General features: G+C 38.6%; 1 protein-coding gene across 2 annotated transcripts in view; it reads left to right on the forward strand.

Moving 5' to 3' along the window:
* cdh6 (cadherin 6) overlaps nucleotides 1-15,083 on the forward strand; it is a 208,701-nt gene extending 193,618 nt beyond the window's left edge. For both annotated transcript variants that reach the window (XM_055202074.2, XM_055202072.2), the window contains 9 exons: nucleotides 853-972; nucleotides 2,082-2,255; nucleotides 2,952-3,139; nucleotides 3,227-3,477; nucleotides 6,474-6,610; nucleotides 6,835-6,956; nucleotides 9,464-9,581; nucleotides 11,031-11,282; nucleotides 12,846-15,083. In XM_055202074.2, the coding sequence (XP_055058049.1) occupies nucleotides 853-972; nucleotides 2,082-2,255; nucleotides 2,952-3,139; nucleotides 3,227-3,477; nucleotides 6,474-6,610; nucleotides 6,835-6,956; nucleotides 9,464-9,581; nucleotides 11,031-11,282; nucleotides 12,846-13,351 (1,868 nt within the window). In that variant the 3' untranslated portion in view covers nucleotides 13,352-15,083. The remainder of the gene's footprint in view (nucleotides 1-852; nucleotides 973-2,081; nucleotides 2,256-2,951; nucleotides 3,140-3,226; nucleotides 3,478-6,473; nucleotides 6,611-6,834; nucleotides 6,957-9,463; nucleotides 9,582-11,030; nucleotides 11,283-12,845) is intronic.
* The last annotated feature ends 473 nt before the right edge of the window (nucleotides 15,084-15,556 follow it).

Here is a 15,556-nt window from a genome sequence, read left to right on the forward strand (position 1 = left end):
AAAATTAATCAGAAAAAATAGTATAAACCAATATTTCAAGTGAAATCCTAATGCAAACACCAAATCTAACCCTAACCCGAAGCGAAAATGGTTTGAAAAAGCAGTTAAGTAGTCAATATGTGACAATGACACATAAACAGAAATTTGTGATACGATCACGAAAAACCGTGGAAATTCGTGACAGTATCACGAAAAAGAATAAAAAAATTACGTGACTATAGGTACATAATTTTGTGGGACTGTGTAGGACAATGACACGGATAAATTAGCAAAAATATTCTGTGACTATAACACAGAAATTTGTGAGATCAGGTTGTCCAAATCAGTGGTGTAGTGCAGGGTATATGCAGGTATAGGTGGTATACCCACTTCTTTAGTAGGTGGCACTTAAAAATTAGTTTTTTATAATGATTCTTAAGGGGGTCAAACACTGGCCACGCCGTTCTAAACAAATGTAACACTTTGTTTTCTATGAGTATATGCACACCGCCGCCGACAGGTGGCACCTGTCCGCGGCGCCCAGCTTTGACTCAGGAAGTTGCTCAAATCCCTGTCGCACAACAGAGCGCCACCCCCTTCACACTGAGAAGTCAAGTAGAAGTGACAATACTAGCCCATTTTGGAGTAAACTAATGCAAGACTATAGTCTTGCCTTTTAATATCATAGTGTGTTCAACCTTAGTTGGGACGCTTTTAAAAAAATGTGTGGGGGGGGGCGTAAATTAAAGAGTATACACACTTCTCCAGGCACCACTACACCACTGGTCCAAATGACTTATTGTACAATAGCTTTGATTGAAACACTAAAATTATTATTATTATTTTTAAATTTCTAATTAACATTTTTTTCAGGCACGTATGTCACTCAAGTAACCGCCCAGGATGCAGATGATGAAATGTTTGGCAACAGCGCAAAGCTAACCTACAGCATCAGCCAGGGTCACCCATACTTCTCGGTAGAGCCAAATACAGGTTAGTCCACATTGATCAGTTGTATTATAATCAGTCTTTTTAGAGATACGAATATTGAGAGAGTGTGCATGTGTGTATTTGGATATAATTTCATATTGGGCAAAGGTTGCTCTGCAGCTCCAACGTTCAAGCATTTTAGCCGAGCAAATTCGCCCAGCGAGTTTAATCATCACTAATGTGTGTCCTGGAACATTTCCCACAGAGGTCTTTGTTTAAACAAAAGAGAAATAGAAACACAAAAGCTCCCTTGGCAGATTAGTATCCAGCTTAACACTGATATGCTTTAGCCCAGATGGGAAACCAACGATGATGTACATGTCACACCAGTGCATATAAAATCCGAAGACCTAAAAAAGGCCCGGGGTTAATCTGAGAGCATTTGTGCCATTTTAAAGAAATAAAAGAGCCATGATCCTTAAATTACTGGATTTTTCTATCGCCTTTTTAAGGCAACTGAGGCATCGGGCATATTGGTACTGTATTTAGAGCCAACTTGATGCCCGCTAGAATAAAAAGATGGCTGAAAGTGTTTGCCAAAGCATAAAAGGCTGAAGCAAGAACTGAATGTAAGATGGATATTGCCTAACAGTGTAGGCCAAGGTGCCATCATCTTAAAATAAATGTAATGTCTGAAGAAAAGCAAGTTCTGAAGACACCAAAACAAACTAATTGGAATAATTTGTCCACTAAATTGCCACAAAAAGAAAATATTTTGATGTTAACACTCATGATTAAAATTAAATGTTTACTTTTTACATAGCAAATTGTGTATGGTAAGAATTAATAATTCTTGCTGTGAAAAATACTGCTTTCTCTTGTGAGGTCCTGCAGTGCCACTCTGTAAGTGCTTGAGATCAAATTGGTTTAGGTTGTAAAACACTGGTTTTATAATCCAAGGTCTTGTTTCTTCATAACCCGCAGCGATCTCTCCATCACCAGCTGCTGACTGTACTAATCTCTGCAGCAAAATATCAGTCTGATTGCATGCACCCAATTATTCAACTATTCAAAAGGACTCTGCTACAGTGTCGCCCATCTATCAGCGCAGTAGAACCAAGCTGGATGTTAATGAAAAATACTTGAAAAAATAATACACTGTTTCTCCTCAGGCATAATCCGGACAGCTTTGGGGCAGTCTGACATGGACAGAGAGCAGAGGGAACACTACCAGGTGGTGATCGAAGCCAAGGACATGGCCGGCCAGAAAGGGGGCTTAACAGGCACCACCACAGTCAACATTAGCTTAACCGATGTCAATGATAGCCCCCCTCGTTTCACCCGAAGTAAGCATGAATACAAATGCTATATGTGATTCTTGTTTAATCACAGTACTTCAACACACTAGGTGGCCATGTTTGCAACGCCTCCAGGCAGTTATTTCAGTCATGCAAGAGTAAAGTACTATCTATAGTACATAAATGGGGAAAGACTATAAGGCAGGATTTCTGTTGCCAGAGCGGCCATATTGAGCATTGCATTTTGTTATATCCAATATCTTTGTTAACAAGTCAGATGTTACTTCAAACCTCAAAAAACAGTGATGATAAAAACCGTTTAATGTTGACCATTGTGCAATGAAAATAGTTAGGGGGCAAAGCTTTTGTTTTCTTACTGTACCAAGTGCATGAGGTCTGTATGTTAATCCTGATTAAATAGACCGAGTGGGCTGAGTTTAGTTACTCTTTGTGTTTCTCCTTAATTTAATCTTTTCTTTCAGCCTGCATGTAAAAAACTTTCTTTTTTTAAGTTGCAGTCACGCTGAGAGTTTAAAAAATGATATTCTATGTTCATATCATAGATAATATGAAAATCATAGATGTGACTTTACATTTCATTTTTAATTAAGCAACATTTAAATGGTGCACTGATGTTAAGATTTACATTCGATCGTGTCTCAGGGATAAAAATGGATTTTAGGGATTAGTGCTTTAAACGTGTGGGATCTTGAGCTTATATAAAGTTATAATTGGGTTTTTTAGGTATATATCAGTTTAGCGTTCCGGAGCTTACTGAATTAGGAAAGCCAGTCGGCAGAATCCAGGCTGAGGATGCCGACATTGGCAGAAATGCGGAGATGGACTACACGGTCGTTGGTGGAGATGGCCTGGACGTGTTTGATATCATCACTGACATGAAGACCCAAGAGGGCATACTTACACTAAAGAAGGTAAAAATGGTTTTCGTGTAACTAAAATGTTTAGTTAATTCATCTCAAAGTCGATTGTTTATTGCAGATTTTCTGTTTGTATTTCAGCCTATTGACTATGAGAAAAAGAAATCGTACATGCTTCAGATCCAGGTGGAAAACACACATCCGGACCCCCGTTTTCTGAGTCAAGACGCAAAAGACATGGCTACAGTCAGGGTCAGTGTTGAAGATGTGGATGAACCTCCTCAATTCGAAAAATCCAGTTACACTTTGAAGGTCAAGGAGGACACACCTGTGGGCACCGTCATTGGGTCTGTCAGTGCCGTGGATCCTGACATACAGCGCAGCCCGGTCAAGTAAGGACCTTGCTTTACATATTTATAGATCATTTATTTTTCCTTCAGTTGGAGGCCTGTATTTACAAGTTCACACCAAATCGGATTATTCAAGCTCGACAGTAGCTTCTGAGTTTCATGACCTTTTGATGCCCGCGAAACCTTGATGAATCTGTTTGTAGCTGTGGCGGTACGAGCTCAGACGGTCCCATTCCTCGGAGCATGCTTATTTAATTCACATTTAATTCAAAAGGTCCTTCAGTCGCAGACTTTATATCAGATAATTCTAATAAACTACAGTTATGGGAATAAATGAGGATATTATCACTGTCCAAAGCACCCTAATGATAAAGCTGATGTTGTGAGGCTCAGGAGGGCAATAAATAGATGTTTTTCCCTCCGGAGACCGCAGTAAATAAGAACATAGAAGGGGAGCGCAATTAAAAAGCCCTCCGCAGCAGAGAACAGGACTTCAGGGCTGGTAATTATCAGGGACATCAGCAGCGCGGCCTGCACTGTCGCTCTCAACATCAGGAGGCTAATTAGGAAATTGAACAATCCCACTGATTTATTGCATTTGAAAGAGCAATATTGGGAGCTTCTGGTGAAATGAGAACAAATGGGAACTGGGCATGTGTAAGCTCTGGGCAATGGGATCTCATGCAGTTATTGCTTTGGTGTTCATCACGACCGATTCGAGCATCTGTTTTGGTTTAAGGATCACTTGTGTTTAGGGGTGAAACTGTGTCTTTTTAATTTATTCTAGGGTAATGAACTAAATCTGGCCGTAGATGTGGTTCGGATATAGTTCGTGACTTGATTAAGGGAATCGTTTACCCAAATATGAACGTTTTCTCCTAATTTATTTAACCTTATGCCATCCCAAATTTATATGACTTCCTATCTTCAGCAGAATGTAAGCAAATCATTTTCTATATATAAAATGCCATCGTGATACATAATAAAGCTCCAAAAAACACATATATAGCACACAAAGATGCTTCTTTTCCACAGCCAGCAAAAGCACAACATTTGTCTAAAATTGCAATCTTACTATTTTTACAATCTTATAATGATTGTAAGCAACTACTCCTTCAGATCCATTTGAGTTGCTGCTTTGACTTATGTTTTAGTCACATGAACGCCTGTGGGCGAAACCAATGAGTATAATAGTTGATGTTCTTTTTCTTTCTCTGGGGACGCTGCAGACCAAGAGCTGGCAGGTCATATGAAAATTAATATATCTACAGTACTTTGCAAAAGTATTAGGGCACCATGCAACCATTAGATTAGTTGTTTTTGCAATTGTATAGACGATTTCAGCAGTAACAACATAATCAAGCGGATTTCGTGGAAAGCACGCAACTTCTGGGTAAACTCAGCTTAGAATAAATAACAAGTTCAACAAAATCTGTTTAAAGTAGTTTATTTATATAACAAGTAAAATAAACCGTAGATTACATAGGAAACCAAAACATTTGTTATTTTCGACGAGGTATTTGTTTAAGAGTTCAGTTTCAGCAACTAGTCAGACCATTAAACAAACAGAAACCGGAAGTAAAGTTCCGACCAGCCAGGTAATCGCGTCACCGCACGTGCGTCCGATGAAACCGTCTATAGTATATATATAATTATTTCAGAGTCTCTTTATTAGAATACAACCAAAAATACAGGACATGTGTATGTAGTAGTGGAACGGCTGAAATTCCACAAGGGGGGCGTAATTGTTCCTCAGATGTTGCACAAAAAACGTGACATTCGAATATATTATTATAAATCGTGAATGAAAAGTGAGATTCGAACGATATTAGTGAACTAATTGTATACAGTATTTATATCGTAATTTGGTCAGAAACGTCAAGATTGTGAGGCAAACAAATCGTTTTGGATTAAAAGGCTTGGATATTCAATTTTCTTTGGACTTTTGGGGATTTATGAACAATTAGTTTTGGACAATTTCACCAAAGCAGATAAAGGAAAGATTTTGAAGTCTGTGCCGCCCAGTTTAGGTAACTAACAAGTAGATTACAGTTTCATGACTGCTATAAATCATATCATGCTTTGTGTGTGCGCTTAATGGAATCCCGAGAGTCTAAGCTTTCAAACGATGTGCCTCATGACCGTATATTTTGAAGATTTAATGCTTCAAAGTTAGAATGACGTTTATGCAGCAAGGGAGGGGAGTGCCGTGTACGGTATAAAAGTATAAGCTGAAGTGTCAAGTATTTAGCAGGCAATTGCAGGATTTCTTAAACCTAAATAAAATTAAATCTTAATTTTAATCGAATGACTTCAGAACTTCCTCAAAAAGCTCAAGATGTGTTTTGTGCCAAGAGAGGTCACACTAAATACTGGCTGATGCCTGAAGACGGCATTTAGTTCTGAAAATTGTTTTGTTTTTAATTTTGTGTACATATTTCCTGTATTTTCTGTTTGTATCTTAAAAAAGAGTGAAAAGTAAATATGGATGGACATTAAAACTTTGCTTAAATAACAAAGCTGGTCATGGTGGCCTTTTGCACAGTACTAATCGAGCAATTTTTCATTCATTTATTTCCGTAGAAGATTACATAAAGAATTTGTTATTGAAAAGGAAGGCAATTTAAAATATGAAACTTGCAAGATGTATTATTGATACCAAGACCTATGTCCATAATTCAAGTGAAAATTGATGTCACGATCCCTTAAAGTGTATGAACAGTAACCAATTAAAAAAGTGATTTGTGAAGAAAGTAACAATGATTTGTAACGCTTCGAAAAATGTGCATGGCCTTGGGCATGTTAAGAAGTTTAAGACAGAAAATCAATTTCAGATTACTGATTAAAAGTTGGATTAAAAAAAACAAAACAATTACTTGATGCCATTAATTAGACATTATTCCTTCTAATTCAATCAAATAAAGCCGTTCTGTTCCCTCCAGTCTCTCTTCAAACACAGCCCGTGTTAATGCATTTGTAAACACAGCAAAGCTCTCAGAATTACACACGAATTATTGACTGAAACTTGTGAATTGCAGGTATACCATTGATCGACACACTGATGTGGACTGGATTTTTGGCATCTATGCTGGGAATGGATCTATATTCCTGAAAAAGCCACTAGACAGAGAGGAATTTCCTTGGCACAACATTTCTGTGATCGCATCCGAGTTCAGTAAGTATCACAAACACAGCTTTAGTTATTGCACAGGTCAACTCTAAATGGCACACAGTTCATTCAGCATTAAATTTCTCCAGTGCGATTTAAACATTCTCATTTACCATGAAAGTGTATTTTAAGTAAATATATTAGTTAATAATTAGAAATTCACATAAATAACATAATCACATAATCTCTCAACTGTTATAAACACGATTTTGTTTTCTGACGCACTGTAGATAACCCTCAGCACAGCAGCCGGGTACCAGTGTACATTCGCATACTGGACGTCAACGATAACCCCCCCAAGCTTGCGTCCTTCTACGAGACCTTCGTCTGTGAAAACGCCAAAGCCGGTCAGGTAAAGAGTGGTTTTAGTATACGTTACCAATTTTATCTGCCACACTGTCAATTTCGATGTGAGATAAGGGGAGGGAATAAGTCCACCCTCCTGTTTGGCCGCTGGATGGATGTGTCGATTTAAAGCAGGGGCGTCTGTTAAACAGCGTGTGACCTCTACAGACTTGCACATCCAGAGCGAGATAGAGATCAGTGATGAGTATTTCTCCTTCATGGATTAAACCGCAGAGCCTTTTTCTGTCAGGCTTGATGAGATTATGTGTCATGGTGGATGACAGGCGCTGTCACATATCACAGGAACTTCATAATAACTGTCCACCTCTCCTCCATTCAGTGACTCCGCGTGTATGTCTGCTTGTCCGTCATCACCCACCTAACTGACCCGCCCACCTTGGCGACTGGCAGATGTGTTAAAACTGGTGTGTGCCATTGGTTAGAGATAGAAAACCGTGGGTTTTATCAATCAATTACATTTATGCATTTGGCAGACACTTGCATCTAATGTGATTTACAGAGCATTGAAGGTATACATTTATTACCATGGGCGTTGGGAATTGAAACCACAACCTTAGTTTGCAATGCTAGCGGAAAGCTCTATTAGGCAAGCTATGGGAATGCCGTTCAATTAAATGTGTAATAATATTTAATATGCAATAATTATATTAAAGTAAGCACATAATTATATAACAGAAGTTTGATAGAGCAATGTTGAAATTTAAAAAAAAATTATTACAAAGGAAAACAATTGAATTAATTACATGATATGGAAATGTATTAATCAAATTAGTCGCAATACAATGAGGTTCAATGTAAAACACATTAGTTATTAAAAATAATGTATGTTAAAGGGGACATGTTTTTAGATGTCAAATAAATCTTTGGTGTCCCCAGAGTACATACGTGAAGTTTTAGCTCAAAATATCATAAAGATAATTTATTATAACATGTTAAAATTGCCAATTTGTAGGTGTCAGCCAAAAATGTGCTGTTTTGGGTGTGTTCGTTAATATGCAAATGAGCTGATCTCTGCTCTAAATGGCAGTGGCGTGGTTGGAAAGTGCAGATTAAGGGGTGGTATTATCCCCTTCTGACATCACAAGGGGAGCCAAATTTCAATGACCTATTTTTTCACATGCTTGCAGAGAATGGATTACCAAAACTAAGTTACTGGGTTGATCTTTTTCACATTTTCTAGTTTGATAAAAGCACTGGGGACCCAAATATAGCACTTAAACATGGAAAAGGTAAAATTTTCCTGTTATGGCCCCTTTAAAGGGATAGTTTAGCCAAAAATGAACATTCTGTTATCATTATCTCTTTCTTATGTTGTTACACACCTGTATGAATTTGTTTTGATGAATGTTTGAAACCAGCCCCATTCACTTCCATAGTATTCTTTTTTCCTACTATTGAAGTGAATGTGATCGGTTTGGTACAAACATTATTCAAAATATCTTCCTCCGTGTTAACTAAATTAAATTGTTACATTTAATTGACAGCGCTATGTATTTAATTTAGGAGACATCAATCCGAGATAAGACTGTGATAAATTATGGTTCTGTTTACCATATTCTCACAGATTGCTGTAAAGCTCATAGGAAAGGGAAGCCGGCCAGCAACAGAAGAAATCTGGCCAAAACATGACGCACACAATGGATGATTACGTTTTTATTATAGCATATTGCCAGTGTGCCCTTGAGAGATGCATTTAACCAAAAATTGCCCCTGTGGACAGACAGAGATAACCACGAGCCTTGATCACTAAGCTAACATTATTCATCAGAGTAAACATGCTTAGTGTTTGTACACTTGTAAGATCTGAAAGGTGACTTTGTGAATGACATTGCTCTTGTTCTGCAGTACCGCTTGAGCTTGATTTAAAAAACAAATATACCTGCATTGTGTTTAAAGGGGACATAACATGAAAATCTGACTTTTTCCATGTTTAAGTGCTATAATTGGGTCCCCAGTGCTTGTATCAACCTAGAAAATGTGAAAAAGATCAACCCAATAACTTAGTTTTAGTAAACCATTCTCTGCAAGGCAAGCATATGAAAAATAGGTCATTATAATTTGGCTCCCTTGTGATGTCAGAAGGGGATAATACCGCCCCTTAATCTGCACTATAAACCCATGCCACTGCCATTTAATCAGCTAATTTGCATTTAGAGGGACACACCCAAAATGGCACATTTTTGCTCGCATCTACAGGTTGGCAATGTTGGCATGCTGTGATGAATGGTCTGTATGATGTTTTGAGCTAAAGCTTCACGTGCGCACTCTAGGGACACTAAACATTTATTGTGAAATGTCCCCTTTAAAGACGTGTGTATATAAAATATTGTACCAAACTTCATTTATACACAATGACATGAAAATGAGCCTAACAGTAAAGAAATAAAGAGTTAAAGGTGTCGTGTCATTTTAAGCAGCTGTCATAAGAAATGGCCTAAATGTTGAATGTAACATGTGCTCTGTTAATAAAATTGATTGTCTTTTCTGTCACAGAAAATCCAAACAATAAGCGCGGTGGATCCAGACGACCCGGCGGGTGGACATCGGTTCTTTTTCAACTTAGCGCCGGAGAGCTCTGTGCGAGCAAACTTCTCAGTGCGAGATAATGGAGGTGAGTGCCCTTTCACATTGCGTGGCCTTGCAACTAGCTAACTGCCTTTCCTCGTGACAACACAGACCAATCAGATCTTTAGGACACATGGACTCTTCTCTAACTGTTTAAATTCCAGATCAGATTGCTCAGCGGTTGTTGTAACTTTAGGTCAGACTGAGTCGGTCTGCCTAAAAGCAAGTTCGCTCACCTTTGCTTGCCCCTTATAGATCCTGCGAAAACACAGTCTGAGTGTTATGTCTAGCTTTAAGTCATCTATATGCAAGTGCAGTCCAAATCTTTACTTCAAGTAAATACAGTAAGCACATTTTAACCACTGTATACATTTACATTTATGCAGACGCAGGCGCTTTCATCCAAAGTGGCTTGCATTCACATTCAAGCTATACATTTTTTAAGTGCATGTGTGTTCCCTGGGAATCACCCTATAAGATTTACATATACATTCATGCATTTGCCAGATGCTTTTATCCAACTTGCAGTGCATTTGCAGGTATACATTTTATTTGTATGTGTGTGCGTCCTGGTATCGAACCCATGACTATTTTGAGCTGCCAACGCAATGCTCTACCCGTTGAGCTACAGGAATACCTTAGATATACAATTTAGTTTTCTGAAAAAATGCAGATTTTATATTATTGAGAATAATATTATTGAGTCATGTTTTAGTACATAACCAAATCATTTAGAGACCCCATTGACTCCCAGAGTAGGATTAAAGAATACTGTGGAAGTCAATGGGCCTCTGATCGGTTTGGTTACAAACATTCCTAAAAATATCTTCATTTGTGTTCATCAGAACAAAGACATTTTTACAGGTTTGTAACAACATGAGAGTGAATAAATGATGACAGAATTTTTCTTTTTGGGTGAACAATCCCTTTAAATCCTCATGAAAATCTGACTTTTTCCATGTTTAAGTGCTATAATTGGGTCCCTAGTGTTTCTATTAACCTAGAAAATGTGAAAAAGATCAACCCGGTAGCTTAGTCTTGGTAAACCATTCTCTGCAAGCATGTAAAAAATAGGTCATTGAATTTTGGCTCCCCCTGTGATGTCAGAAGGGGATAATACTGCCCCTTAATCTGCACTATCCAACCACGGCACTGCCATTTAGTGCATTCATTTGCATTTTAAAAGAACACACCCAAAAACTGAAAATTTTTGCTCACACCTAAAAAGTGGCAATAATAAATGTTATAATAAATGATCTATATGGTATTTTGAGTTTAAACTTTACATACGTACTGTGGAGACACCAAATATTTATTTTACATCTTAAAAAGTTCTTGTGAAATGTCCCCTTTAATGTCACCTACAAAATACCGAATGTTTATGGCTGTAATGTAAACTTCCAGGATGTCCTTCCTATTTACCCAGCAAAAGAAATTACGCTCATGCAGTGTCATTAAATGATGAATTGTAAACTGAGAACTCACTTGTTCACAGACAACACAGCTGGGATCTTCACACGACGGACCGGATTTGGCAGAATGCACAAAAGCGCCCATCTAGTGAGCGTCGTGATTTCAGACGGGGAGCTCCCCATACAGAGCAGCACCGGCACGCTCACGATTCGGGTCTGCTCGTGCGATCGAGACGGCAATATGGAAATGTGTAACGCAGAGGCTTTGACCAGCTCGGCGGGACTCAGCACAGGGGCGCTGGTGGCCATCCTGCTCTGCGTCCTCATACTGCTGCGTAAGTTACCAACTCCCATCTCTTCTGAGTTTAGCAATCAGATCAGTTCTCTCCACATCCATCTATCTGATCACCGCTGCCTCCATCTGTCTGTCTGACTGTGAGTCTGACCGTTCATCTTTCAAAGCCTTTGTTAGCGGGAGCTTTCATTTCCCCACCTGTCTTCCTGTCAGTTAGCGCCTTTGTCTGCGCTACCATTTGATTAATTGCAATTCCAGCGGTCTGAAGTGTGCGCACATGATCTGCATGTCAAATGATTTGCAATTAAGAAAAAAAAAGGGAAATAAAAAACTGTATCTGACATGCTCAGTTTGCTGAACTGATAAAGCTCAGTTGTTAGTTATTTAATCAGGAAATTGAATAACAAGGGTTCAATTAAACCTAAATGAATAAAGCCTTGATGATTTAATTCAACAAGACTATCATTACACTTGATCTCTATTCTATCTATCTATCTATCTATCTATCTATCTATCTATCTATCTATCTATCTATCTATCTATCTATCTATCTATCTATCTATCTATCTATCTATCTATCTATCTATCTATCTATCTATCTATCTATCTATCTATCTATCTATCTATCTATTTCGGGCAGATCTCACCTGTGAGTTGCATGGAGCAGTATGTGTCAGCTGCAGTGTTAAAGCATGCATCATGTATGGCACTCCACTGCAGTGAAAGATCAATGATAAAAGCAACCACCTAATACTAAACATTTCTTTAGCATTCACACACACACTACTTATCACAAGTTTGGACACACTGTTTGACTGAAAGCATTCCTAGGCTCCTAAAAATGGGTACATTATCTTTTTTTAATGAGGGAGATGGACTGGACAGTGAAAGAAGAAATTGTAAACAAGTGCTGAAACCTAGATGGAAATCACTTCAATACAATACAAATACAACATAATAAATACAGCATTCAGTGTTTAAAAGATGTAGGGGTGGTTTCCCGGACTAAAATTCATGATTAAGCTGGTTTCATTTAAAAACACCTTGTACTGACATATTTTAACATATTTCACTGCCATTGTCTCAAAATGCACACCAGTATTGTTTTTGTTTTTTTTGTAAGATATGTTTGTAAAAACAACTTAACTGTCCTAATATAACTGAGATTAATTAAATCCTGGATTAATCTAAACCCTGTCTGGGAAAGCACCTTTTAGAGTTTAAGTATTTTATGCCAACAGTGTCTACTTCACATAACCAATCACATTGGCCGTCCAAACAAAACTGCTTGATGCTTTATATCTTTATCACTCTGTAGAAGAATGTGTATTTACGCAGGCGTGTAGTGTTTCTTTACAAAGTGACATCGCCAACTACTGGCCAAGCACACATAATACAGCGGAATTAATCGTGTTTGCCGTGTAAATGCAGATCTTTTTGACAGCAGTGTCTTGTGTACATTACACTTTTCATAAGCACACTACACTAAATTGTCGCTGTCATGTAAACATACCCTCAGTTTGGTTACTTTATAATTAATATGCTTCATCTGTGTTATATATCATGCCTCCCATTTACAGTTTATGTTTTTCTCATTCTGTAGTGATTGTGGTGCTGTTTGCTGCCCTGAAGCGTCAGAAGAAGAAGGAGCCGCTGATCATCTCCAAGGAGGACGTGAGAGACAACGTGGTCAGCTACAACGACGAAGGTGGCGGAGAGGAGGACACGCAAGCTTTCGACATCGGAGCGCTTCGTCATCCGGAGGTGATGGAAGACAACAAACTGAGACGGGACATCCTCCCATCCGAGTCGCTCTACCCACCACCTCCGCTCCGCAGGACCGCCGCCCCCTCCCGAGACAACGCGGACGTGCGGGAATTTATCAACCAGCGTGTTCAGGAAAATGACGGCAACCCCACCGCTCCGCCTTACGACTCCCTGGCCACCTACGCGTACGAGGGTAACGGTTCGGTGGCAGAGTCGCTGAGCTCGCTGGGGTCCGTGTCTTCGGAAGGGGTGCAGGACTACAATTACCTCAGCGAGTGGGGACCACGCTTCAGGAAGCTAGCAGACATGTACGGCGGGGAGGACAGCGACTGGGACTCCTAACGGACATCTGGCAGACTTATTTGGCGAGCTGTTTCAAACTGGAGTTGCAGAATAAGGCAACCTAATTTCTTTTACAAAGTGCCCTTTTATCCTTCTCTTCATTTTACAATCAGGCAGTCAACTTCTTTGTCGTAATTGGCTGTGCATTTTCTCTGCAAAGCAGAAGCATACTTTTCACGTAGTGCAGGGGACGTATACATAAACAGACTTGAGCTTTCCCGCAAGCACGTGCGATCTTCTGCAGTGACGTTTTTCGGCATAACCCTAGATGTCTGTTTCACATCTGTAACCATCACTGATCGTACTTTTGGAAAGAACTGCTTATCAGATACGAATCAAAAGGAAAAGTTGATCAGACTGTGGGCCTGCAAAACACTCGAAATGTGAACTTTTCAGCAGACATGATAGAAACTTGAGCCTTTATGAAAATAATAAAAACCAAGGCCAAACTTCAGCCTGTGAATTCATCGTCAGACCTCAATGTGAAGCTCAGAATCAAAAAAGATCACAGGATGATAACTGGAAGGAAACCCTTATTATTATACATTTGCATATTTTTACTAATCTACCTACGCACTCAAGAAAGGATGCGTTGTCCTGCAGTCAGAACGAAGACAGATTGTTTGAAACCCATGCAGACCATCTCGAAAATGGGTCAGAATGCGTTTCATGGTTGGCACCGATTTTCATCATCCGCATGAAGAAATGCCAGAAGCTTACAATTATCTGCTATGTCATTGGACCTAAATGTCTTTTGCTTGATTTCTGGCACACGTTCGGTTGGTCTCAGTACGATTTAGTATTACCTTCTCACGAGAGACGGATATTCACACAGCCCCTTAATGGTATGCATGAAATGAACATTCCATACAATTAAATGTTGCATAAGCATTTTGGAAACGGTTCATTTTTTGGCATCGCATCCAGCAGAACAGAGAGATCAAATGCAATACAGTCAAACGTACCAAAAGCGAAATTAAACGTGTACGTCTATACATAGCATAACTAATTTAGTCCATGAACCTTCAGTAGAAAAAAACCTGTAAATTAATCAACAGTTTCCAAGTCTAATTCTCACCTTTCCTTCTTACAGCGTTCTTTTAATAGAGACCATCAGAAACGTTGTAAATGTCAAATAAAAGTCATAAAAGCTCAGTTGATTTATTCCTTGGCTGAATGATAACCGCAGCAGTGTTGTATTGAAGTATGAGTCGAATCTTATAGTAAATCATTTTCCATGATTGCACCCTCTCTTCAAACCACAAAATGAGTGTCTGAGATTGCATTCACCTCTATGGAAAGGAGGGGGTGACGGGGAGTCTGTTTCTTATGCGTGCGCAGTGGTTGACCTGGTAAATATTTGTGTTTAGAAGCAGAATTCTGATTTTCATTGTCTGTCATTAATATGCTGTAAACACACACACACTCAATGGTTACTCATGCTGTAAAAACATGGTTTTATGACAAGTGCTTTGTACCAGTGGCTTGGGAGAGTAGATTATGTCCATGTACTACTTTGCTTTATATCTTGTGATATTTTGTACCAAATATTTATATACAACAACGATGACTAAATATTCTTGAAATCTGTACATTCGGTGTTAATGTTTTGTGTGTTTCCAGCGTGTACAACTGTAAATGTGAGCAGGTTGCCGTTCATTTGATGACGTACAAATTGGTTTCAAAGTTTCATCGAAATAAATGTTCTCTTTTACAGAAAACAGCTGAACCTCGATTTCTTTTAGTCACGTCCAAAAACACTTTAAAATAGATTGAGTTTCGCTTTTGATGTCACAACTAATTTATTTTTTGACTAACTGTTTGGCTGCTTACTAATATGTAAGCTATTACGAGCTCACTTTCAAAATAAAAGGTTGAAAACTGTACCTTTTCTGTCACTGGGTGGTACCCTTAAAGGTTCATTTTTGTACCTTTATGGGTATGCAACACATTGAAATGTTGTACCCCATATTATACCCTAAGGAACTATTGTGTGATTTTAATAATTAAATAGTAGGAGTACAAAACATTTAAATGTATACACAATAGGTCCTTAATGTACGGTAATGTACCAAACATTGTTTTATATCGACAGAAATGAATAGTTTTAAAGGAAAACACCACCGGTTTTCAATATTTTACTATGTTCTTACCTCAACTTGACTAATGAATACATACCTATCTTTTTTCAATGCGTGCACTTAA

Source organism: Misgurnus anguillicaudatus, chromosome 2 (genome assembly GCF_027580225.2).
Source record: "Misgurnus anguillicaudatus chromosome 2, ASM2758022v2, whole genome shotgun sequence".
Lineage (NCBI taxonomy): Eukaryota > Metazoa > Chordata > Actinopteri > Cypriniformes > Cobitidae > Misgurnus > Misgurnus anguillicaudatus.